The following is a 25644-nucleotide window of genomic DNA, read 5'->3' on the forward strand; positions in this document are numbered from 1 at the left end:
AAAACTTTGCACCTCTAGTTCCATTCACTTATCTTTTATGCTGTTATAAATACCTTTATACATTCTGTGCCCATCAACATAAATTTATAATTATTGCTGTATGCAATTGTCTCTTATATCAGATAGGAGAAAAAAGAGGTTAAAAACCAAAATTACACTTATACTGTTTTTTATATGTACCTATATAGTTATCTTTACTAGTATTCTTTATTATTTCATGTGGATTCAAGTTACTGTCCAGTGCTCTTTCATTTCAGCCTGAAGGAATCCCTTTTGTATTTCCTGTAGGGCTGGTCTGAGTGACGAACTCACTCAGTTTTTGTTTATTTGGGAATGTCTTAATTTCTCCTTTAATTTTGAAGGAGAGTTTTGCTAGATATAGAATTCTTAGTTGACTTTTTCTTTCAGTACTTTGAGTATGTCATTCTACAGCCTTTCGGCTTCCATAGTTTCTGATGAGAAATCAGCTGATAATTTTATTGAGAATCAGTACATGATGAATCACTACTCTCCTGTTGCTTTCAGTATTTTCTCTTTGTCTTTCCATAGTTTGATTATAATTTTTCTAGGTGCATTTCTCTTTCATTTTATGCTACGTGGAGTTTATTGAGCTTCTTGGATGTGTATGTTAAGGTTTTTCATCAAATTTGGGATGCTTTTGGCCATATTTCTTCAAATTTTTTTCCTGTTCTTTTCTCCTCTGCTGGAACTCCCTTTATACAAATCTTGGTGCACTTGATGTTGTCTGATAGATCTCTGAGCTTTGTTAATTTTTCTTTGTTCTTTAATTTTTTTCATTCTTTTTTCTTTCTCTTCCTCAGGGTCTATAACTTCAGCTGACCTATCTTCAAATTAACAGATCCTTACTTCTACCTGTCCAATACTGCTCTTGAGCCCTTCTGGTGATTTTTTCATTCTACTTTCCTGTAGTTTCTATTTGGTTCCTTTTTAGAGTTTTGATTTCTTTTTTGATATTTTCTATTTGGTGAGACATCATTCTCATACTTTTAAGTCTTTAGACATGATTTTCTCTAGCTCTTTGAACATATTAAAATAGTGGATTTTTAAAATCTTTTCTAGTAATTCCTCAGGTACAGTGTTTATTATCCTTGGGTTTCTATTGATTGCTTTATTTTCCTAATGTATGGGACATAGGCTGTCTTGTTTCTTTGCATGCTTCATAATTTTTTGTTAAGAACTGGACATTTTAAATAATGTGGCAACTCTGAAATCAGAATCTCTCCCCTCCACAGGGTTGTTTGTTGTTGTATTTGCTGTTTGTTGCTTTAGTGACTTTTCAGAACTAATTCTGTAAAGCTCATATTCTTTATCATGTGTGCCCATGGACATCTCTGTTCAGTTTAGTGGTCAGCTAATGCTTGAACAGAGATTTCCTTAAATGTCAGGAACCGGTAAATTTCCTGCTCTTGGCCAAGTAGCTCTGTGTGTGTTTTGGGGCACACCTTCATTACTCAGCCAGGAAATTTATAAATCTGCCTTAGTCTTCACTTCCTACTTGTGCAAAGCCTCAAGGTCAGAGAGAGGTGAGAGCTTAGGCTGTTTTTAGGTCTTTGCTAAGCTTGTGCCTAGCCTTTCACATATGGATAGCCTTCTAGGTTCCCAGGAATACGTCAGAACTCTACAAAGCCCCTGTTGACGTCTTACTCCTGAGCTTTTCCTTTTAAGCTTTTTGGTTAGTCTATTGTTTGCCTCAGCTGTTTCCATGACCTCAGTCAGCCATGAAATTAAAGCATTTGCCAGTAATGGTTTCCTCAAACATGCCCCTGACCCACTCCCCTGTCCTCCAGGTAGAAGTCTTTTAGCACTAGACAAGAATCGAGGAACCACCACAAACATCAGACAATGACCAGTCTTTGAGAATGAGGCTTTGAAAGATCTCCAGCTCAGTTTTAGTTGCTCCGGTGATTGCCAAGCTGCCCTGGTAATGAGGAACCAGGAAAAGTTAAAACTCCACAAATTGCTGTCCTTACACATATTCTGCCTTTTTTCTTTAATAAACACTCCTGGGTTGCTACAATCATTTGGTTAATTTTTAGAGTTCTGAAATTTTTGTTGTTGTTGTTGTTACTGTTTTTATGGAAGGGTAAATTTTTGGAGGTCCTTACTCTGCCATTTTTATTCAGTTTTCTTTCTATCTTTTTGAGTGAGCTGTGGTAGTTTCTGTCTTTGAAGGAATTCTTCTAAGTTGTTGAATTTGTAGACATAAAATTTTCTTAACATTCCTTATCCTTCTAATGTCTCAAGGGCTGTTCCCTTTTTCATTCTTGATGTTTATAAGTTGTGTCTTTTTGTCCTTATCAATGATAAGTTTATCAATTTTATTTCCTTTTTCAAAGTACCATCTTTTGGGTTCACTAGTAATCTGATGTTTTTCTGTTTTAAATTTTACTAATTTCTACTCTTATGCTTATTAATCCCTTCCTTGTTTCTTTGGGGTTCCTTTGCTCTTCTTTTTTTTAGATTCTTAAAATGGAAGTTAGATCATAGATTTTAGATCTTTCTTTTCTAATGCAAGCATTTAACACAATAAATTTACCTCTAACCACTGACTTGACTGCATCCTACAAATATTGATAATGTGTTTTTCATTTTAATTAAATTAAAACATTTTAAAATTCCCTGTGAGTTCATCTTTGACCTTGGATTATTTAGAAGTGTGATGTTTAATTTTAAAGTACTTTGGAATTTTCTAGGTATCTGTCTCTTGTTGATTTCTAGTTGTGTTTTTATTATGGTCAGATAGTATGCTTTGTGTGATTTCATTTCTTTTTTAAATGTGTTACAGTTTGTTTTCTGGCCAAAAATATGGTCTCTCTTGGTAATGTTCATGTGCTCTTGAAAAGAATGTATATTTTCCTGTTTTTGAGTAAAGTGTTGTATAAATATCAGTTAGCTCAAGTTGATTGACAGTGTTGTTTAGGTCTTCTCCATCTTACTGATTTTCTGTTTACTTTTTCTGTCAACAACTGGTAGAGAATGGGGCTGGCCCCGTGGCCGAGTGGTTAAGTTCGCGTGCTCCGCTGCAGGCGGCCCAGTGTTTCGTTGGTTCGAATCCTGGGCGCGGACACGGCACTGCTCATCAAACCACGCTGAGGCAGCGTCCCACATGCCACAACTAGAAGGACGCACAACGAAGAATATACAACTACATACTGGGGGACTTTGGGGAGACAAAGGAAAAAAATAAAATCTTTAAAAAAAAAAAAAAACTGGTAGAGGAGTGTTGAAGTCTCAAATACCATCTTGCAGTCTTTGGAGCTATTATTCCACTGTATTCTAGCTTCCATTCTTGCTAATGAATTTCATTGCCATTTGCATGTTTTTTCTTTTGAAGTAATTGGTCCTTTTCCCTGTCTGGTTTTAAAGTCTTCTATTTGCTGTTGGAATTCTCTAGTTTTCAGTAGAATGTAAAATGAAGTCCTTTTGTAAACTTCTTTGTATACATCGTGCTTCTTGTATCAGTTTATTCGTGTTTTTAAAAATTAGCTTTTGAAAGTTTGCAGCCTTTTTCTTTTCAAATATTGTCTCTTCTCACTTCTCTCTAATCTCTCTTTCTGGCCAGATTGTGTTTATTATTTGCTATTCTTGTGTGTCAGAGTGTAAAATTTCCTCTGGTGTCCTTGTTTTTATCTCCTCTGTTGTCTTTGGGTTTTCCCAGAGACTCTTTAAATAGAGTCTGAGATTGCAGTTCTTTTAGCTGTAATCCGCTGTTGTTATAGAGGAGCTCTATTGATGTGGTGGTGAGGTGTGGAAGGAGGAGGAGAGTCCTGTAGTTGCATGCTTAGGTCTCAGTCTTTTAATGAGTTGGGTATTGTCCCCTCTCACCCGCCTCAGGCTAGAGAGGGCTGGAGTGTCGGGTATTTCTCTTACCCCAGCTTGGTTAGGCTTTGGTAAAACTGTACTTGCTCTTATTCTGGTAAATAGTTTCCCTTGTGGGAGGACTTGTTAAGGAGGAACATTGCTTTCACCCTCCCCTGCCAGAAGCATGAGGGGATTTTTCTCCAGTCTTTATAGTGAGAAGTTGGTGGTGCTCTTGGAGGTAAAACTCGAGGAAGTGTGGGGGCCCCTAAGACTGAGTCCCCTCAAGTTTTTAACTCTCAAGCTAATCTTCTCTGAGCCTCCAGCAGTTTGTCAATTATGACTTAAAGTATTCCAACTGATACTAGTTCCAGTTCTGGGCTTCTGCTTTTGGCTTCTTGCACCAGACTGTGATTCTCTGTGTCTGCCTGTTTGTATTCAGTGTCGCGGTTGCCCTATGACCTTGATTGTTAGGGCAAGAGTGACAACTTCCAACCTCTTTACATGTTGCACCAAAAACCAAAGTCCTGTGCTCTCTTTCTAGAGCTCTAACTTAATGTATATTAAGATTTCTTATTTTAACTCCCTTATGTTTTACCATCTCATGTTTTACATCTTTTTGACTCTCAGTGATACATTTTGGGTAATTTCTTTGAATGTATTTTTTTCTGTTCACTAACTTAATTTTCACCTGTGTCTAATCTACTGGTCCTAACTCATTCATCATGATTTTTTTACCTAGTACTTTATTGAGTTACTCTTACAACACTAGAATACTCAAATACTTAAGTATGCAGCTTGAGTAATTTTGACAAAAGTATACATGTGTGACAACTGCCTAGCTCAAGATATAGGGTATTTCTGTCACCCCAGAAAGTTTCCGTTTCCTACTTTCAAGTCAGTTGGAAACTGCCAACCCAATTTTCACCATAGTTGTTGTACCATTTTACATTTTCACCAACAATTTATGAGAGTTCCAAGTCCCCCACATTGTTTCTAACACTTTCTTGGTCAGTAGTTTTTAATTTTAGCCATTCTGGTGGATGTATGTTGCACTGAAGATTTTTGTTTGTTTATTGTTCATTTCTGGAAGTTCCATGGTTTTTGTTTTTTCAAATCTGTGTTCTGGACTGTTGTTGCATGCTTGTCTTCTTTATTCCTTAAGGGAAAATATAGACTGTTAACAATAGCTTGTTTTTTGATATTTGGTAAACCTGTATTCCTAGTTCTCAGATATCCTTGATCACTGTCATTAAAATAATTCTTACTTTCCTCTCACATTTCACTAATTCATCTTGGTGTAATACATTTTCTTTTCACTTAAAGTCTTCTTTTCCTCCATAAATATTCTAATTGGGAAGACCTTCCCTCTTTTTTTGTGTGACTCATTCTTTCTCATACAAGGCTATTTGTCCTTCAGTTAGAATATAGTCTTCAAAGATAAATGTAGAACCTATAGGGGTTACTTCAAGGTGCCAAGTTGTGATGTTACTTCAGAATTAACCAAGATGAATATAGATATGTTTATGTATGTATGTATATATGTGATTTTGACAAACCTAAATTATAATTATGCAGTATAACTCTTGAAGTTTTTCTTTATGACAGTCTTAACAAAGAGAATATTTCCTTAAATCTATGTAATTTCTTTAAATTTATGTAACAGATTAAATACAGTAAATTTCACTTTAGAAATTGTCTGGTCTTGCGGTTGTAAGTCTTACAGATTTTATTTTTGTCTTCTGCTTTAGGCAATCCTTTATCACAGGATATTCTCAATTTATACCAGGACCCAGATGGAACCCGAAAGCTACTGAACTTCATGCTTGACAATCTTGCAGGTAACTATTAATGACAAAGTGGTGAACTCTGCAGATATTACTGCTAGCTAATATGTCACATATTGCTTAAGAGCATCTGACCTTTTTTTTTTTTTTTTAATAATTGCTTATAGATTTGGAGTTGCTGCCATTAGTATATCCCATGGTAGTGGGACATTCTTCTTTTCATATACTGAGATTTCTTATTTGGGATTTTTCTTGTTTGTTAAGGTGTGCCTGTATTGCGATGAATTTCCCTCTTAATACAGCTTTTGCTGCATCCCATATGAGTTGCTATGGCATGTTATCATTTTCATTTGTCTCCAAATGTTTTTTGATTTCTCCTTTAATTTCTTCAGTGATCCATTGCTTGTTCAATAACATATTGTTTAGTCTCCACATCTTTGTCCCTTTCTCAGCTTTTTACTTGTAATTAATTTCTAGCTTTAAAGCATTATGATCAGAGAAGATGCTTGTTATTATTTCAATTCTTTTAAGTTTATAGAGTCTTGCCTTGTTTCTCAACATATGGTCTATCCTTGACAACACTGGGTGTTCTGTTCTAACAATGTGTAATATTCTTTCATTTATTGTGCCTTCTCTAATTTCTCTCTGTGTTGAGTTTTAGGTTTCTGTAGTGGTCTTGCACATTTTTTATTAAATTTATTCTAGGTATTGACTTTTCTTGATGCTCTTACAGTCCTTTTGAAAATAAATCTTAGTGGTTATTGCTGATTTATGGAATACAGTTGAGTTTTGTATATTTATTGGCATTCAACCATCTTGCTAAATGCCTTTGGCAAATACATTTTCAGCCACTTTGCTACCTTCTTTTTCATCTTAATGCATTTTTTATTTCAATTTATACATTCATATCATCTGTAAATAATGACATTTTATTATTCTCTTGCTAATTCTTTTGTCTTTGATTGCTTTTTCTTACCTTACTGCACTTTCTAAGACCACCAGTAAAAAGCTAACTAAAAGTGGTGGTAATGAGCATATTTGTCTAATTTCATAGTTGATTAGCTTTAAGTAATTTATGATTAAGTATGATGTTTAGTGTAGTTTTTATATAAATTTTATCAGATTAAGAAAGTTTTCTTCTATTAGTTTGATAGAGTTTTTATTTTTTAGTATGAATAAATGTTCATCAAATGCCTTTTCTCTATTGAGATGAGTATATGATTTTTATCCTTTATTCTGTTAATTTGGTAAATGTATTGACTATTTTTCATATTATACCACCTTTGTATTCCTGGGAGAAACCAAAGGAGGTTGTAATATATTATTGTCCTTTTTATATATCCTTGTGTTCAGTTTGCTAATATTTTACTCAGGATTTTTTGCATGTAAGTTTGAGTGAGATTGGCCAGTAATTTTCCTTTCTTCAGTATCCTTGTCAAATTTTCATAGAAAGGTTATGCTGGCCTCATAAAATTTATTGGGAAGTATTTTTTCATTTTATATCTTTTGGAAGGGTTTCTTGAAGATTGGTATTCTTTCTTAATGTTTGGTAAAGTACATCTGAACTTGGGGTTTCTTTGTAGGAATTTTTTGATTATTGATTTAATTTCTTTAATAACTATAGTACTGTTCTGATTTTCCGTTTCTCTTTTTATCAGTTTCTGAAAGTTGTGTTTTTTGGTTATTTGCCACTTTTATCTAAATCTTCAAGTTTATTGATATAAAATTGTTCAGCATATCTTTTTATGATATTTTAATGTCCATTTGAGGTATAGTGATGTTTCTTTTCCATTCTAGATATCATTTGTTTTGCCAATATTTACTTCATGCATAGTCTTTCCCAGAGATTTATCAATATTTTCTTTAGGAAAAAAAGAACCAATTTTCAGCTGTGTTGTTCCTCTCTGTTATATGTTGTTTTTTTTTTTTTTTCCAATATCAGTAATTTCTCATTTCTTCCTTCTGCTTTCTTTGGGTTTCATTTGCTGCTCTTTTTCTACCATCTTAACACTTAAATCATTAACTTTCAGGCTTTCTTTTTTTCTCCAAAGCATTCATTTATAAATCTCTCTCTAAACATGGCTTTTAGCTGCATCTCACAAATTTTAAGTGTATTATTTTCCATTATCATTCAGTTCAGCATATTTTCTGATAGTCATCATTTCTTCTTTGACTAATGAGTCATTTAGAAGTTTTTTTTCTTTATTTCCAGGGGAGTTGTAGTTTTCTTTGTCATTGATTCCTAGCTTAATTCCACTGTGGTGAGAGAATGTACTCTCATTGATTTAAGTTTTTAAAATGTGTTGTTTATTACTCAGTACATGCTTAATTTTTGTAAATGTTAAGTACGCACTAAAAAAAATGTGCATTCTGTAGTTGCTGGGTGCTACATTCTATGTATGTTAAAATTTATTAATTGTTTGAATATGTCATATATACTTACTGATTACTTTGTTTTTATTCATTACTAATAGAGCTATGTTAAAATCTCTCACTTTGTAGATTTGTTTATTCTTGTAGCTCTTAGAATCTTTTAATTATATATTTCAAATGTCTATTTTCATGGATTCCATCATTCTGGTTATTTGAAGCTTTTATCATTATGGTGTTCTTACTCCTTTGATGTTAATAGAGTTACATGAAAAATATATAGCTGTATAAGTTCTCTTTTGGTTAGAATTTGCACTGTGTATCTTTTTCTGTTCTTTTATGTTTAACTTTTCTGTTTCCCTATGCCTTAGTATTTCCTCCTGTCTGCTTGCTTTGGGTTTATTTTATTCTTTTTCTCATTGGAGTAAAAACTTAGGTTGTTGATTTGATGAGATCTTTCCTGTTTTATAATCTAAGCATGTAGCATTATAAATCTCTCAGAACTGCTTTAGCTGCATTCCACGAATTTTGATACGTGTATTTTCATTATCATTCTGATTAGTGTAATTGCATCTTCCTCTGACTCATGGATTATTTAGAAATGTATTGTTTAATTTCCTGTTGTTTTTCTGTTATACTTGTTTGATTCCAGTGTGGCACCAGTTGGAAAACATATTCTGTTTTATTTCAGTTCCTTCAACTTTGCTGAGGTTTGTTTTATTGTCTCTCTTGCTGAATGTTCCATCAGTGCTTGAAAAAGTATATATTCCATATTTGTTGAGTGCAGTCTTCTTATAAATGTAAACTAGATCATGTTGGTTGTTGATCGTGTTCACTTCTTCTATGTCTTTTCTAATTTTCTGTCTAGTAGTCCTATCAGATGCTGGCATTATAGTGTTGAAATCCCCAAGCATAATTGTAGATTTGTCTGTTTCTCTTTTCAGCTCCGTTAGGTTTTTGTTTTTGTTTTCTTAGGAAGATTAGCCCTGAGCTAACATCCACCGCCAATCCTCCTCCTCCTTTTTTTTTGCTGAGGAAGGCTGGACCTGAGCTAACATCTGTGCCCATTTTCCTCTATTTTATATGTGGGATGCCTGCTACAGCATGGCTTGATAAGTTGTACATAGGTCCACACCTGGGATCTGAAGCAGTGAACCCCAGGCCACCGAATTGGAGGACAAGACCTTAACTGCTACACCACCAGTCCAGCCCCTCAGCTCTCTTAGTTTTTGGTTCATGTATTTTGAAGCTCTTTTGTTTGGTGTATACATACTTAGGATTGCTACATCTTCTTGATGGATTGATCCTTTTATCATATGTAGTGACTTTCTTTGTTCCTAGTGTTGTCTTTGATAACCACTCTGCTTTTTTCGTTTAATGTTAGCATGGTATATCTTTTTTCATTCTCTTATGTTCAACTTTACTATGTTGTTGTATTTGAAGTGAGTTTCTTGTAGACAGCATACTGTTGAGTCATGTATCATGTTTTTTGTCTACTCCACCAAGATTCTAGTCTTTTAATTTGTGTATCTGGACCATTTACATTTAAAGTAATTATTGATATGTATAACTTAAGTCTGCCATTTTATTACCTGTTTTCTCTGTTTCTCCTTTATTTGTTTATATTTTCTTGGTTTCCTGTGGGTTATCTAAACATTTTTTAGGATTACATCTTGTTTTATTTATGCTGTTTTTTCTGTTTCTTTGTTTTGAAGAAGATTAGCCCTGAGCTAACATCTGCTGCCAGCCCTCCTCTTTTTGCTGAGGAAGATTGGCCTTGAGTTAACATCTGTGCCCATCTCCCTCTATTTGACATGTGGGACGCCTGCCACAGCATGGCTTGATATACGGTGTGTAGATCCACACCTGGGATCTGAACCAGCAAACCCCAGGCCACTGAAGTGGAGTGTGTGAACCCAACCACCAGGCCACTGGGCTGGGCCCTATTTATACTGTTTTTGAGTATATGACCTTCTATAGTTTTCTTAGTGGTTGCTCTAGATATCGCAATATGCATACTTAACACAGTCTACTGATAATGGTGTTTTGTCACTTTAAGTGAATTATTGATGCCTACTTCGGTTTATGTCCCTTCACCCTCTCCGCTTTTAAAATACAATTCTCTAGCTTTTCCTCTACCTACATTGAGGACCACACAAATGTTAAAATTCTGCCTCAGCTGTCAGATATGATTTAAGAACCTCATGTGGAGAAGGATGATCTATTATTTACTGCTAATTTTACTGTCTTTGTTCTTTCCTTTTTTGATGTTCCAATTCTTCTGTTATTTCTGTTCTGTTTAGAGAGCTTCCTTTTGACATTCTTTACGGGTAGGTCTGCTAGCAACAAAGTCTTTTAGTTTTCCTTTGATAACATCTTTATTTCCCCTTAATTTCTGAAGGATAGTTTTGCTGGATACAGAATTTTCAGTTGACAGTTCTTTTTTTTCAGCACTTGAAAAATGTTGTGCCACTTCTGGCTGTCATGGTCTCAGAAGAGAAACCCTTTGTTCCCTTATAGGTAATGTGTCATTTCTCCCTGATGTTTTTGTGATTCTTTGTCTTTAGTTTTCAGCAGTTTAATGATGATGTCTCTTGGTGTGTATTTCTTTGGATTTATTCTACTTGAAGCTTACTCACCTTCTTGAATTTGTAGGTTTGTGTCATTAACTAAATCTGGCAATTTTTAGTCATTATCTCTTAGAATACTTTTTAAACCCATGTTTTGTCTCTTTTCTTTCTGGACTCTGGTTGTATGAGTCTTAGAGCTTTTGTTGTAGTCCCACAGGTCTCAAACTTTGTTCATTTTTTTTCAGTTTATTTTTTTTTTATTGTTTGTATTGAATGAATTCTGTTGATTTGTTCTCAAATTCACTCATATTATCTTTTGTTGTCTTTATTATTGTGCCCTTCTAGTGAGTTTTGTTATTTTGGCTATTGAATTTTTTCAGTTCAGTAATTTCTATTTGGTCCTTTTTTAAAAATATAACTTTTTTTTGCTTGGGTTTTCTAGTTTTTCATTTGTTTCAAGAGGATTTGTTATTACTTCTTCAAGCAACTTTATGATGGCTACTCTAAAATCTCTGTCAGATAATTTCAACCTCTGAATCATCTCTATGCTGATGTCTGTTGATAGTCTTTTCTCACTTAAGTTGTGATTTTCGTGGTCTTTTGTATGACCAAAATTTTCAGTTGTTCCCAGGATATTTTGAATATTAGGAGATTTTTGATCCTTTTTAAATTTCAGGTGTAGCAGGCAATTGCCTAGTTTAGGTTTAGCATGTGGATTCTGTCAGCCCTTCCAGGCTTAACTGACACCTCCGCTGTGGGGAGTCCGGGCCCAGTGCTGCTGGCCACTGTGACATATAGGATGAGTTGGCTTGCTTGGGCTCTGCTAGAGAGGTTACTATCAGCAACATTGATTCACCTGTGCCACTGAGTGTGGATTTCCCACCTAGTCCCCACTAGGCTTCTCCTTTTCTGCTCTGTTGCCCAGAGAAGTCAGGCTTTTCTTGGTTTCTATTTTTTCCTCCCTGTTTATTCCTGGTGGCTCCAGGGCTGGTTGCAGGGCTGTCTATCACCTAGTGTGGCATGTTTGGGAGATAAAAATGGGAGGATTACTGTTTTATCACGTCTTAGGTATGATCTTGAGAGATTATTAAGATCTTAACTGCTGTCTCTTCTCTTTATGATGAGAACAGACTTATCTTCAATTTTGATCCAAATTCTAGTACTGTGTCTAGGACCATACATATTTATCTATTAAACAGTCTTTATTTAGTTATTTTAACTTTTAAAAAATTTTGTTGAGGTCATGCTGGCTTATAACATTGTATAAATTTCAGGTGTACATTATTATATTTCAGTTTCTGTGTATACTGCACTATGTTTACCACCAATCGTCTAGTCTTTGTCTGTCACCAAAAATATGTGCCCCTCTATCCCTTTTGCCCTCCCCCTGACCTCTTTCTCCTCTGGTAACCACTGATCTGTTCTCCTTATCTGTTGTTTGTTTCTTCCTCATATGAGTGAAATCATATGGTATTTGTCTTTCTCTGTCTTACTTATTTTGTTTAGCCTAATACTCTCAATGTCCATCCATGTCATTGCAAATGGCACAAATTTGTCCTTTTTTATGGCTGAGTGATATTCCATTGTGTGTGTATATATACATGTATATATATATGTATATATACACACCACATCTTGTTTATCCATTCATCTGGTGATGGGCACTTATTTTATTTGATAGTAGCCTGTATAACTCAGTATTCCTATCCTTTGTTGTATCATTGGCATTGCAGTTTCATCTTTAAATAAATTAAAGTATATGTTACACTTGAATATATATTCTCCTTGTAAAAAATGTTAAAATTCCTCAGATAAGACTAGAATTTCCTTTGACCCCTGCATGTAAGTACACATGTGTAAGTTGAGTTTGTATCCTTGTAGATATTTGTATAGACATTTACATATGAAAATAAAATGAGTAGAAGTTTTATGGTATTTCTTTTCATGTGTTTTAAAATTTTTTTTCTAATAAAATGTCGTATTTTATCATTATGTTTTTCTACTTTTTTTTCCTAAACAGTGTTTGTATATCTTTCTACTTTAGTACGTGTATCTATCCTTGTTCTTTTAAACTGTACCATAGACTTCTGTAAAATGAATATTAGCCATTTACCATTGTTTTTGCTCTCATGAACATGGTGTAATGAGCATCTATTTGCGTGCTGCTTTAAGCTGATAGGGCTGATTCCAGGAAATAGGATTCCTGGGTCACAGGGGCATGGATGTTTTAAAATTTAAAATATGATCCAGTTTGTCCTCCCAGAAAGGTGTACCAGTGTATGTTCCCACCAGCTATACGTGCAAATGTCAGTTTCTTCACTGACCCTGGATGTTAGTAAACTTAAAATTTTTTTGTCAACCTGGATAAAAACATCCTATCTCAACTTATTTTTCCTGGTTACTAGTGAGATAGAATGTCTTTCCTATGTTGTTGGCTCTCCAGACATTATTGGTGAATGCTATGTGTTTCATTTGTACCTGATATATTGTAACATATTAGTTAAAATGTATTAGTTAAGATTTGGGAAGCACCAAAACGTTGACATCACCGTACTTGTTTTATTTTGAGAATTTTCTTGATTTCTGAATTTTTAACCATTTGCTAATAAGGATCCCAACAACTGGAAAGTTGCTTGTTTGCATTTCATTGTATTTGTATGTTGGGCTTTCTATTTTTGAGATAGTTGACATGATTTGTGCATGGCACTCCTAGCAGGCGTGATTATTTTTCAGAGTTGAGTATGTTGAACCAGCTGGATGATTTGTCATCTTATGATAACCTTCATTTCTTTCCTGGCTACATATGGAATGTGCAAAATAATGTTCATTCCACTTTGTGAAAAATATGGATGCTAAAACCAGGCATCCTTTAGGTACACTTTTTGGAACACCAAAATAGTAAAGTGACACTTTTTAATATCTTGGATACTTTGGTTAAAATTTGTGTGGCTGAATGAAGATGGAGTGTTTTTGTTTTAAAAGAATGTATTTCTCAGCCAGTACACTGAGCAAATCTGCAAACTTGAATCAAATGTCCTAGAATTGCAAATATTTTTAAAAGGAAGAAGAAAAAGGGGTAGTTAAATCTTAACTCAGTGAATTTTCTTTCATTTGGTAGTTGGGTAGCATTTAGTTCCGTGGTATTGATAACGATATCTGAGCAATTAATGTTTAACCAGTGCCTGCCTTTTTTCTTTTTATAGTGTAGTTCTAATCTCTTGCTCTGCATGGACATTATAAAAGGGAGAATGATTAAAATTAGAAATGATAGCCCCATTAGAAAATTTATTAATTTTTATTATACGTTCATATGTGATTTTCTACTTTAAAGATATTTGAGTATTTTAGTTCATCAGTATGTTGGAACTTCACACAGCTTTGATTTCCCAGCAGGGAACAAGGCTAAGTCAACCCAGTTTACATCTGTACTTAAGACATAAGATCCTACTTAAGGTTTTGAATAGGTGCTTTCATAAATACTGTGTAGTTGGAAATGACATTAAGGAGTTTTCTAATATTCTTTTTGTATGTTTATGTGTTTTTTGCATAGCACTTCTTAAACTTTCTTGTCTTATAAATTTTCATTATATTTCAGTATTAGATTTTTAAGTCAGTTTATGGGCCATTATAGCTGAAGAAAAAACAAAAGTTGATTTAACATTATAAAGTAAATGATACTGATTTTAGAAGCACATGAAATTAATTTATGTTTAAAAAAATTTGTTTTCCAGTTCATCCAGAGCAGCTTCCTCCGAGGCCATGGATTACATTAAAAGAACGAGACCAAATTCTGCCATCAGGTAAATAATTTTTCTTATTCTTCCTTGTCTTTTTCCAGAAATAACTTGAAATGTCATTTGGGCTTTGTGATATAATTAACAGGCCTTCAATTTACCTCCCCTAGGTAGTTGTGTTTAAAAATACTGATGGATAGATTTTAAAAAAAAATTACATGGGGCCAGCCCAGTGGTGTAGTGGTTAAGTTTACATACTCTGCTTTGGTGGCCTGGGGTTCACCAGTTCAGATCCTGGGTGCAGACCTACATACTGCTCAACAAGCCATGCTGTGGTGGCATCCCACATACAGTGTAGAGGAAGATTGGCGCAGATGTTAGCTCAGCAACAGTCTTCCTCAAGCAAAAAGGTGGATAGACAACAGATGTTAGCACAGGACCGATCTTCCTCACCAAAAAAAAAAATTACATTATGGCTTATGTACAAAAATATTGTCTTTCACAATGATGCAACTCTTGATTTTAAAATTATTCCTTGTAATACAGCTTTCCAAATGGCATCTTCACACAAGGTATCAGGTGATTTAAGAAAAATGAGTAATAATGAATTTTCTTCGGAAAAATTTTAAACTACTTAGGTACTTTATCTTCTTGAGCAGGTTGTTAGTCTATATTCTTCCATCTCAGAGCAGTGAAAGCAGTAAGAAGCCCCAAAAAGTATTAAGGTATTAAGTATGGATATTTTGTTAATAAAAATGAATGATGTTAGAACCTTTTAATGAAAATGAAACTAAAATTTACTTCCGCTCCCTTTATGCAGAGAAGGTTTGCTCAACAAAATATGTACAAAAAATTAGCATTTTGACTTAAAACTTTAATTTTTATTTATTAAAACACATTTCCTAAAAATCTCAAATATGAACTGTTAGTCTAATTCTAGTAAAATAACTTTGGTGTGATGAACTCCAGTGAAGTTTTATTAGATGTAGTTTAACAGAATCTTGCCTGAGGCATTTCACAATGATGATATTTGAGGTATATTTATATGCCATATGTGCTTGTACACAATATATACATGATACTGCTTAGAAAAAGTTGCGTAATTGTCTCCTTTTGTCTTGTTGCTTTTTTCTTCTTAGCATCATTCACGGTTATGTGTTACAATGTATTATGTGATAAATACGCCACCCGGCAGCTATATGGCTATTGCCCATCCTGGGCATTAAACTGGGAATACAGGAAAAAGGGAATTATGGAAGAAATTGTTAACTGTGATGCAGATATCATTAGTCTTCAGGTAATGCTATAGAAATTAAATTGTCTTTAACTTAAGGTGTTATGTTAAATGTTAAATATTAATATTAAAGGTGAACTTAAACATAATAGGATACCTTACTTCTGGGAGAGGTGTTGTGTTCAAAGCAAAACTCTAAAGGAATTGTTTTCTCTCTTAAAAAAATAACAATTTTAATAAGAACATAAGACATTTCCACAGCGACACTATTTTGCTCAGTTCAGCCATCCATTTCTCATTTACTGTGTTCTTAAGTGAAAATGATCTCACCCATTATTCATGTTAACAGTTTGTCTCATGAACAAATCATTGGTATTGCTGAAAGAGAAAGCTGCAGAAGATTGGTCTTTCTAGAGTATAAATTTAACTTATAATGGAATTTTTAAAAAATTGCTTGCCCACTTGTTGGTCCTTTAATGATAAACATTTCAAAGTATTCTACTGTAAATCATGCACTTTTGCTTTATTTTGAAAATCACCTCTGAAATTGACTCTTCTGTTTTACACCACTTGATTTTAATGCATTTAAATGAAAAAGCACCTTTCCATTGAAATACATATTTTATCAATTCTTTTCATCTCTCAGCTAATGAATAACCAAGAAGGTTTATAGGTAGTATTTAGTAGTTTTTTCCTTCGCAACTTTTCAAAGCATATTAAATATTTATAAAGGTATTTTAAAATTTGAATGTTATAAGTTCACATCTTCTTTTCAGCATGGCCTGAGAAGAAAGTTATTACTTTTTAAATAATATTCTTTGTACTAGAGTAACTTGATAATTTATTTTTGTGTTGTCCATGGTTCATATGACTTCCTGGGAAATAATAATAAGCAAAAATCTTAAAAACTTAAATTTTCTTCTAACTCAGACCTGACACAGAATTTGGAGGAGGAGGAGGCAAATAAAATTAGGCTGCTTGTAGTTAGTCTGTCTTTTGATTTTGTATTTGTAGTAATAGCTTCACACTCTTCTAAGTAAAGTATAGTTTGAAGAATAAAAACATCATAATTAAAAATATATTTTCTTATTGTAAAAGGAATACTGTATTATAAAGTGTTCATTCTAGAGAAGTTGAAAATTTTGAGAAAATATACAGAATGATGGAGGAAAACACGTAATCTCATATCCCAAAGATAGTTGCTGTGTTAAAACTTCTGAAGTATTTCATGTACACATTTTTTTATTCACTTACCTGTTTGTTTATAGATATATTTTCAAAATAAAATTGAGGTCACACTATTGACATATTTTGTTTCTTGTTTATTGCACTTAATGCACTTACCATGTGACTGAAATTCTCCAAAGCAAATTGATTGTGACTGTATATTAAATAGTTTAGCATTTTCCCTACTGTTGGACATTTAGGCTGTTTGAGTTTTTACTCTTATAAAATCGTGTTGTTATGAGCATTATCATACATAAATCATTCATAATTACTTCATTTGGAAAGATTTGTTAAAAATATTTAATGGGTCAAAGAATAAGATAGTCTAACTTAATTACTAAATTAACAGAGACCGTTGGATGATGGGTATTCAGGTACCTAAAAATTCGTTAAAGTAAAATTTTTTTGATAGATCTTAAGCTTCTCACTCTTGGGTATCATTCCTTTCCACCACAGTTGAGAAAGATAAATAATTTTGAAAATTACCTCTTCATGTATAAAATGTACTATTTTATACCACTTAATCTATAGTATGACCAGTTTTCTTTGTTTAATTACCAGTCTGGAGGAAGTGAAGTATAGTGGAATAGACTCTAAATTGAGAGTCAAGAGACTTGGGACCAACTAGCTATGTGAGCATGAGAAAATCATGTGACATTTCTGGTTCTTTCAGATTTAGAAAGCTGCCATTGTCAAATGGCGGCTTCTAACAGTAAGGTAACATGATTAGATAATATTTGTTATATAAATTATTTTATCTTAGTCATATCTTACTTATAATGCTGAAAATTTTTATATCTTAATCAGAGTTTTCCTGTGTCATGTTGATGTTAAATTTTCTTTCATCTTAGGAAGTGGAAACAGAGCAATACTTCACTCTCTTTCTGCCAGCATTGAAGGAGCGTGGATATGATGGATTTTTTTCTCCAAAGTCACGTGCCAAAATAATGTCTGAGCAGGAGAGAAAGCATGTGGATGGTTGTGCAATATTCTTCAAAACAGAAAAGTGAGTTAAGGAGACAAAGTATAATAGTGTAAACTTACTTCTTTAATTATCACATATTTGAAGTTGTCTTTGGTTTGACCCATTTTTATAAAATAAACTAAAAGCTAGAAAGAAAATGATACAGATATAATTAAAACTGTTGGTAATGTTTTATTTCTTATTAGGCTGTGTATTGAAAATAAGAATATTATATTATTCTTTTTTTTTTTCCTGGGAAAGATTTGCTTTGAGCTAACATCTCTTGGCCAATCTTCCTCTCTTTTTTTTGTTTTTGAGGAAGATAAACCCTGAGCTAACATCTGCTGCCAATCCTCCTCTTTCTGCAGAGGAAGCTTGGCGCTGAGGTAACATCTGTGCCCATCTTTCTCTATTTTATATGTAGGACACCTGCCACAGCATGGCTTGATGAGCTATGTGTAGGTCCGTGCCCAGGATCCAAACCAGCCAATCCTAGGTCACTGAAGTGGAGCATGTGAACTTAAGCGCTATGCCACCAGGCTGGCCCCTAATCCTCCTCTCTTTTTTTTTCCTTCCCCAAAGCCCCAGTACATAGTTATGTATGTTAGTTATGGTTCCTTTTAGTTCTTCTATGTGAGCCACCACCACAGCATGGCTACTGACAGGTGAGTGGTGTGGTTCTGTGCCTGGGAACCAAACCCAGGCCGCTGAAGCAGAGCATGCCAAACTTTAACTGCTAGGCCGTCAGGGCTGGCTCTATTCTTTTTGCTTTTATTGCCAAATTACAGTAGAAATTTTAAGAAGTATATACTTGAATGTGGTGTTATAATCAGATGTATTTTCATGAAGTAAAGTATTAGTTTTGATGTAAAAAGAGAAAGTAATACCTTTTAAGATTAGAAATAAGTGATCTGAGTTTCTTTCTGTGATTTATTTTTGATAGTTGACCCTTTTCAGAATCATTCATTTTGTCAACCTTTTCTTCTTTTTCAACTGGTATTTCATACATTTATTTAATCATTTATTCACTAAATGTTTACTGGGCATTTGCTTTGTGACAAGTGCTGTGCTAGTCACAGTAGACACAAAGATAGACAAGATATAGTTCCTAATTCCTCTCAGAACACTAGTCTAGAAGGAAAAGGTAAACATATAAGAAAATCACAATAAAATATGATATATATAAGATAGAGACTTGCATAGATAGATAAGGGAGGACAGAAGAGAGGCACAGAGTTATGGAGGTGGGGAGGTAAAGGATTGATTGAGACAGGAAAATGGAAAGCAATCCTTATTCAACATGCAGAAAACATGACCTGTGTTTTTTCCAGGGCTGTTAACGTAGTTGATTAAAATATTATCAAAGATGACAATACTATGGATCTGCTTATTAAAACACATAAAGGATCTTGTAGAGGCCTCTATGCTTTAATATTCTTGAGTTTAAAATGGAAAACAGTATCTGTTCAGCCTACCTACCTGAGGGGTAGTTAGAATTAAATGAGATAATGAATGGGTAGGTACTTTGTAAACCATTAAGTGTCCTGGATATATTTTTATTATTGTCCTATTTCTCTGTTTCTGTAGTCCTTTGTAATTTTTGTATTTTTCTCTTCTTGGGTTTATTATGTTATATGCATTGGACTGAGGAACTGCATTTCCTACTTGAGCGTGCAGAGCCATAACACGCTCAGAAGGCTGTCACTTGAATGCTGGCTCAGTGACTAGATGGTTAGAGGCAGATTCTTTTGGTTATCATCTTGAGGAAAAGAGAGAAGCATATTTTTGCCTCATAAAGTTTTAGAGTGGAAAATTTGAAGGAACTTCCCAAAGAATACTGAAATGTGTGAGGTCTGATAGACATTGAATCCCATGGTTAATAATTTGGGGTTGATACATTAGATAGGGAATCATCTGCTTATAGAAGAAGCATATATATGCTTGTGACTCTTTTCCAGTATTTCCCTATTTAATACCTATTACAACAAAGCCAGTTAAATGTTTTTATTGATATAGACATAGTACTAGCGTGGCCTGTTATTTTAAGTAAACAAATTAAATGTGTTTGAAAGATATTTGACTTACTTGTCTTTGAATGTTTAGTAGAGATGTTCTCATTTTGGTTAAGAATTGTGTACAGCTCTGTAGTATTTGAGGTCAGAATATACTAAATTCTTCCAGTGGGTTGGTGATTTTTTAATGAATTTTAGAATAACAATAGCTATTACTTCCATAGTGTTTACATGTCAAGCCTTCTATTTATATGGATTATCCTACTTAATTTTTAAAGCAACCCTCAGAGGTAGGAATAGAGCTATTTCCTCATTTTTATAGATGAAGAAACCAAGGCACGCAGAGTAGTCTGGCTTTTATAGTCAGTGCTTTTAACCAGTAGTAAACTGAATCTTTAGGCTTCTTGTTTGAGCTTTTGATATTACTTCTACCTTTTATAAGGCTACCTCATTTAGGAAAATTGCCTTGAAGTTGATATATGTTACCTATATTCATTTACAAATTTCCTTGAAATGCCATAATTTTAAAAAAAGTACTGATAACTTTTTGAGACATCTAACATTAAGCTCTTTTTCCATTTGCCATTGTTTCTTTCTAAAGGAAGATAATACAGAAAATTTTTATCATTCTCTTCACAGTTTTGAGAGGAAAATCTAAAATGCCTTGATAATTTACTAGAGGTAGTTAAGATTTTAAACTAACTGAAGACTAAGTTTGAGTGTGATACATTATTACATTTTACCTCTTCTAAATAGGACCAAATGCTCATTGATGTCATATTAGCGAACTATCCAATGCCATACTATTTGGAATTTAACACAAAGTATACTACCGTGCCTTTTTCTAGTCTTTCTTCAGATTGGAGAGAGAATACAGTGCAAAGAAAAGACAGTTTTGAAGCCAGGTGGTTCTTCTACTTAAATACCTGTATAATATTGAATGAATCACTTACCCTTTCTGGGCTTATTTCCTCATTTGTATATATTTCTATATTACCTTGTAAGATAATTTCTTTATATGATTTACAAAACTAACATAGTCAAAAGGTAGCTGTAGAAGAGTACTTCAACTCTCTGTACTCATTCTCAAAGTCTCATTCTTCTAAAACCAGAGCAACTGATAATTCCTAATCTTCATTGATGACAGTTTTTTCCCTTCATAGAAAACAGTGGTATAGAGTAGGTGACCATAAATGGAAACTGTAGTAGTTACTATTTTTGGCAAAATACTATAATAAAAATCTCATCTATCATGATGAAAAGATAGGATGTTGCTTAGTAAAGGCTAGGATACAGATTACCAATATTCAGAGAATTGGAATACAATAAAATATTCCTTGCATTACATTCAATTTAGTTTAATTTAATCTTTGGGCATTCAGAAGGCACTTCAAAATTAGGCAGCACCTTTTGGCCATCATTATGAACATCATTTTTCAGTTAGTTAGATGCATAGAGATACCATAAAATAGAAATTTCAGTTGATAGAATGCCAGAAATTTTGCCATGTCCTTTTTCTAAATAGTTATTATCTTTAGTCCAAAGTACTGTATAAAATACATATATGTATGTATTTTGTATGTCTGTGTGTATGGAGAGACTGTTATTATAGATAAGTTTTTTAGACACAGAAATTTAAATTTCTTTTTAACATGTTTTGTCCATAGACTTAACAGTAGAAGTGGGGTCTTGGAGCCTGATATATAATTTGAGGAAATCCAAAGTGGAGAAAAATGGAGATGAAACCAGACCTAGATACTAGACTTAGTTGCTGTTCCTGAGGTTAGCAGTTATGATCTGATCATTCTTTGTTTCAAATCAACAAGAAAGGGAAAGATGAGAACAGCAGTTTTAGAACAGCAGATTTAGAACAGCAGTGTGACCGTTACAGTGTGAAGAGGCAATCTCTTCCAATAGGATTGGAAACTAGGTTGCCATGGTGCTTAGTCCTTGTTGTATTGCCCTTGCTTTCTAACCTGCTTCCGGTCTCAGAGGTACCAGGTAAGGCCAAATCCTTGCTTTTCTTCCTGTATTATTCCAGGTAGTTTTGTGCTTGAGAAGAGGGCGTTCAGAGGTTATAGTGTCATTCCAAAATGACGTATTGTGATAATCCTATGTCTCTGGTTTCTCAGTTATTAATTTCTTCTGTCGTAGGTGGTGGTTGCATTTAGAAGTTGTCTACATGAGGTTTTTTTTGTTTTGTTTTGGTCAGGAAGATTGGCCCTGCGCTAACATCTGTTGCCAATCTTCCTGTTTTTGCTTGAGGAAGATTGTTGCTGAGCTCACATCTGCCAGTCTCCCTCTATTTTCTATGTGGGATGCTGCCATAGCATGGCTTTCATGCCCCTGGGATCCTAACCCATGAACCCTGGGCTGCTGAAGTGGAGTGCATGAACTTAACCACTGTGCTACTGGGCTGGCCCCTCTACATGAGTTTTTAAAAACGGATTATGATTGCTGGTTTGTGATGTTAACTTTCCCATTAAGTTAACATAAAATTATTGCCTTGTGCCTCAGTTTCCTTACCTTTCCAATGTAGATAATAATAACTTCCACCCAACTTCAGAGGTTTCTTATGGGGCGAAAATGATTAAGGATGTGGGTGTGCTTTCAGTAGCTAAAAGAGTTTTACAAATATAGGTAGGATGGTGTATATCCACTTTTCTTCTCTATTTATCCCAGTCTCTAAGCTTGCTTTTCTAGTAAATTACTTTCTGGCACTCCCATGATTATTTAAAGGAACCCAAGGACACATTTTTATAGCTGCTTATACTGAATATACAATAAAAACTTCCATTTAGTTTAGGTTTAAGAATGCTGCCTGTGATCCAGAAAGGGTCATAGTTAACTTTTGTTAGTTATATTCTCTTCTTGACTATGTACTACCTTATTCCTTTTGGCTTATAAGTGAATTTGGGGAGGGTACTTAAGTCTTTCAGATTGTTTTGCTTGTTCATAGTTGGCATTCACCATCCTCTCTCTAGCATTAATTTAATCACATCAGAGCCCATAAAATTGTTTCTAGATCACAAGTTAGTAAGAAATTGAGTTACTTCTTTGTTCTATTTGAATGGCTGTTTCAGACATGTTGTTCCTGTATTTGAAACATTCAACCTAATAATCTTTCTCAAATCATGTAAGAAGGATGGGGTCTTCTTTGTTTGATTTCTGGTCATATCAATTTTCATTATATATGATCTCTCTCATACTCATTTGACCTTCTGTGAAATAAGATTTTTAAAAAGATGAATATACAGGAGAATTCTTTGACTAAGTAAAAAGAAAATAGCATCAAGAACAATTCTTACAGTATCTGTGTACTAGCTACAGACTAGGAATAATAAAATGAAATAGTAAAGTTTAAGATTTTACATATTATGAGGCTGGCCTGGTGGCACAGCGGTTAAGTGCACATGTTCTGCTTTGGTGGCCCAGGGTTTGCTGGTTCAGATCCTGGGTGCAGACATGACACCGCTTATCAAGCCATGCTGTGGCAGGCATCCCACATATACAGTAGAGGAAGATGGGCATGGATGTTAGCTCAGGGCCAATCTTCCTCAGCAAAAAGAGGAGGATTGGCAGCAGATGTTAGCTCAGGGCTAATCTTCCTCAAAAAGAAAAAAAGTAAGATTTTAGATATTATCAAGGCTTGATGACTTGAATTTGTGAATGGAAAGTAACTATAAACCAGTATGTCTGGGGGCCGGCCCAGTGGCTCAGCAGTTAAGTTCACAAGTTTCGCTTTGGTGGCCCGGGGTTCTCCGGTTCGGATCCTGGATGTAGACATGGCACCGTTTGGCAGGCCATGCTCTGGTAGGCATTCCACATATAAAATAGAGGAAGATGGGCACGGATGTTAGCTCACGGCCGGTGTTCCTCAGCAAAAAGGGGAGGATTGGCAGCAGATGTTAGCTCAGGGCTATTCTTTCTCAGAAAAAAATAACAAAACAAAAAACCAGTATGTCTTATTCAAAGGGAACATCTGATAGGAGGAATGGAGGAAGAGCTCTATATGTCAGAATTTCACCTGTCTGGATATCTTTGAGACATAAAGTAGAAGCAGAGTGGAGTGCATTTGGTTGTGTGTGGCAGGAGGGAGTAAGAAATAGTATTGTTAAGTAGTATGGATAGAATATGGGTAATTATTTCTTACTCTATTATAAATGTATTATAGTATAAAATAAACAAGATAAGTTGTAGGAGATTACAACTATCTGTGCTGGTGCTGGGAATCTCATTTTCTAAAGGCAGAGTAACTGAAGAGTTCTTAAGGTTCAAGAAGTATATTTATGCTCTTATTGAATTCTCACTGGAAAAAAGGAACTTTCTTCGATTCCTTGGTTCTTAACTATCTCTTTGGTTCTTCAGCTATTGGTGAAGCTGAAATGATAAAACTCAAGAATGTGACTCTGTCCCCTTTAATATTTCTAAGTGCCAAGGAAGGGAGTGTTAGTTGTAATGACATATGTACTCTGTTTAGGAAAACTGGTTTTATTTTTCTCAACTTTTTGAACCCAAAGACCTTAAAAATGTGGATACCTCGAGAAGGTTGGAAAGTTTAAGTCCAAAGTAGGACAGTACAGGAGCCGCCCCATGGTATAGCGCTTAAGTATGGGCTCTGTTTTGGTGTCCTGGGTTTCGCCAGTTTGGATCCTGGGTGCGGATCTACACACCGCTTATCAAGCCATGCTGTGGCAGGCATCCCACATGTAAAATAGAGGAAGATGGGCACAGATGTTAGTTCAGGGCCAGGCTTCCTCAGCAAAAAGAGGAGGATTGGTGGTGGTCGTTAGCTCAGGGCTAATCTTCCTCGGAAAAAACAAAAAAAACAAAAAAAAAACCCTGGGACAATACAATCCTAAATTATACCAATGAGGAAGAAAGCTGTAGGCATCTAATAAGCAGAATAATTGTTTAGGGTTCATTTTAAAAAGATATATATTTTTTTTAATAAAGAAAAGTCAATAACCAAGCGTGTATTTTAAAAAAGGAATTTATGAACCTGTCGTCTTTGCCAATAAAATTAAGAAAAAACAAAGGTTTGGTGAAAGTGCCAAGGCAACAAGGAGGATATTTTAAATAACATGCACTGTAAAGAAGGGATATACCCATTGTGGATTGTATAATCACTAATTGATAATTGAGGAAAAAAACAGAGCTATAAAACTTCTATTTTGCTTTTATGATCTCTGTTGAGGAAAATTATCTTCAAAGTGGAAAGACTAAGTAAGACCAGGTGAAGAGGAGATTGGCAAACCAAGAAGATGAGATTGGTAAGCGAAGAGAGTCACTAAACTGCCTTAACTAGTTAGGTTTCCAAATCAAGATAATTATATCCCATGGTACCAAAAGATCTTGTGAAAGTATGATTAGAGAACAGACAAGGGTAATCTATTATGAATATTGTAGTATAGGAGAGGTTCTAGGATATTGGAGATGAATGAAGCATCTCATTTTTCAAAAAAACTTTCCAAGCCTCAGTTTTTCTCGTCTTTGTAATGGGAATGGTGATACTGCCTGTTGCAATTTGAGTTATCCAGAGAGAAGACTCTGAGTTAGTTTGGTGTTCAGGAATTTATTAGGGATCAACAACTGTGGAATGGAAGTGGGTAGAAGCATAATTGGAGAAGAGAGCTGTGTTGCAGGCCTGACAGCCTCAGCTGTGACCCCACTGTAGCTTTGGAGTTAAAATGGCCTGCAAGAGTTAGGGACCAATCCCCAGACCTTTATCTTTTGCTTTTGATCTGTAATTGGATGTTGGCCACTCCCAGAAGTAGTTGACCTTGGGTGAGGCAGCTTTCCGTAACTAGAGCGTTTCCTGAAGTATTCATGAGGAATCTGGGCAGTATATTTCCATGTCCACCCCTTTGTAAAGTTTTTACAAATTTAGGACTAGAATATCTATCTCAGGAAGCTTTTATTGTTTT

The 25644-nt window shown here is 34.5% G+C and overlaps 1 protein-coding gene across 5 annotated transcripts in view; it reads left to right on the top strand.

The window, feature by feature from the left end:
* CNOT6L (CCR4-NOT transcription complex subunit 6 like) overlaps nucleotides 1-25644 on the top strand; it is a 98642-nt gene that overhangs the window by 55208 nt on the left and 17790 nt on the right. For 4 of the 5 annotated variants that reach the window (XM_044766192.2, XM_044766193.2, XM_044766194.2 and 1 more), the window contains 4 exons: nucleotides 5571-5660; nucleotides 14278-14346; nucleotides 15420-15577; nucleotides 17593-17747. In XM_044766192.2, the coding sequence (XP_044622127.2) occupies nucleotides 5571-5660; nucleotides 14278-14346; nucleotides 15420-15577; nucleotides 17593-17747 (472 nt within the window). The remainder of the gene's footprint in view (nucleotides 1-5570; nucleotides 5661-14277; nucleotides 14347-15419; nucleotides 15578-17592; nucleotides 17748-25644) is intronic. The other variant, XM_070505581.1, reaches the window with a different exon arrangement.

The sequence above is a fragment of the Equus asinus genome, chromosome 3 (assembly GCF_041296235.1).
Source record: "Equus asinus isolate D_3611 breed Donkey chromosome 3, EquAss-T2T_v2, whole genome shotgun sequence".
NCBI lineage: Eukaryota > Metazoa > Chordata > Mammalia > Perissodactyla > Equidae > Equus > Equus asinus.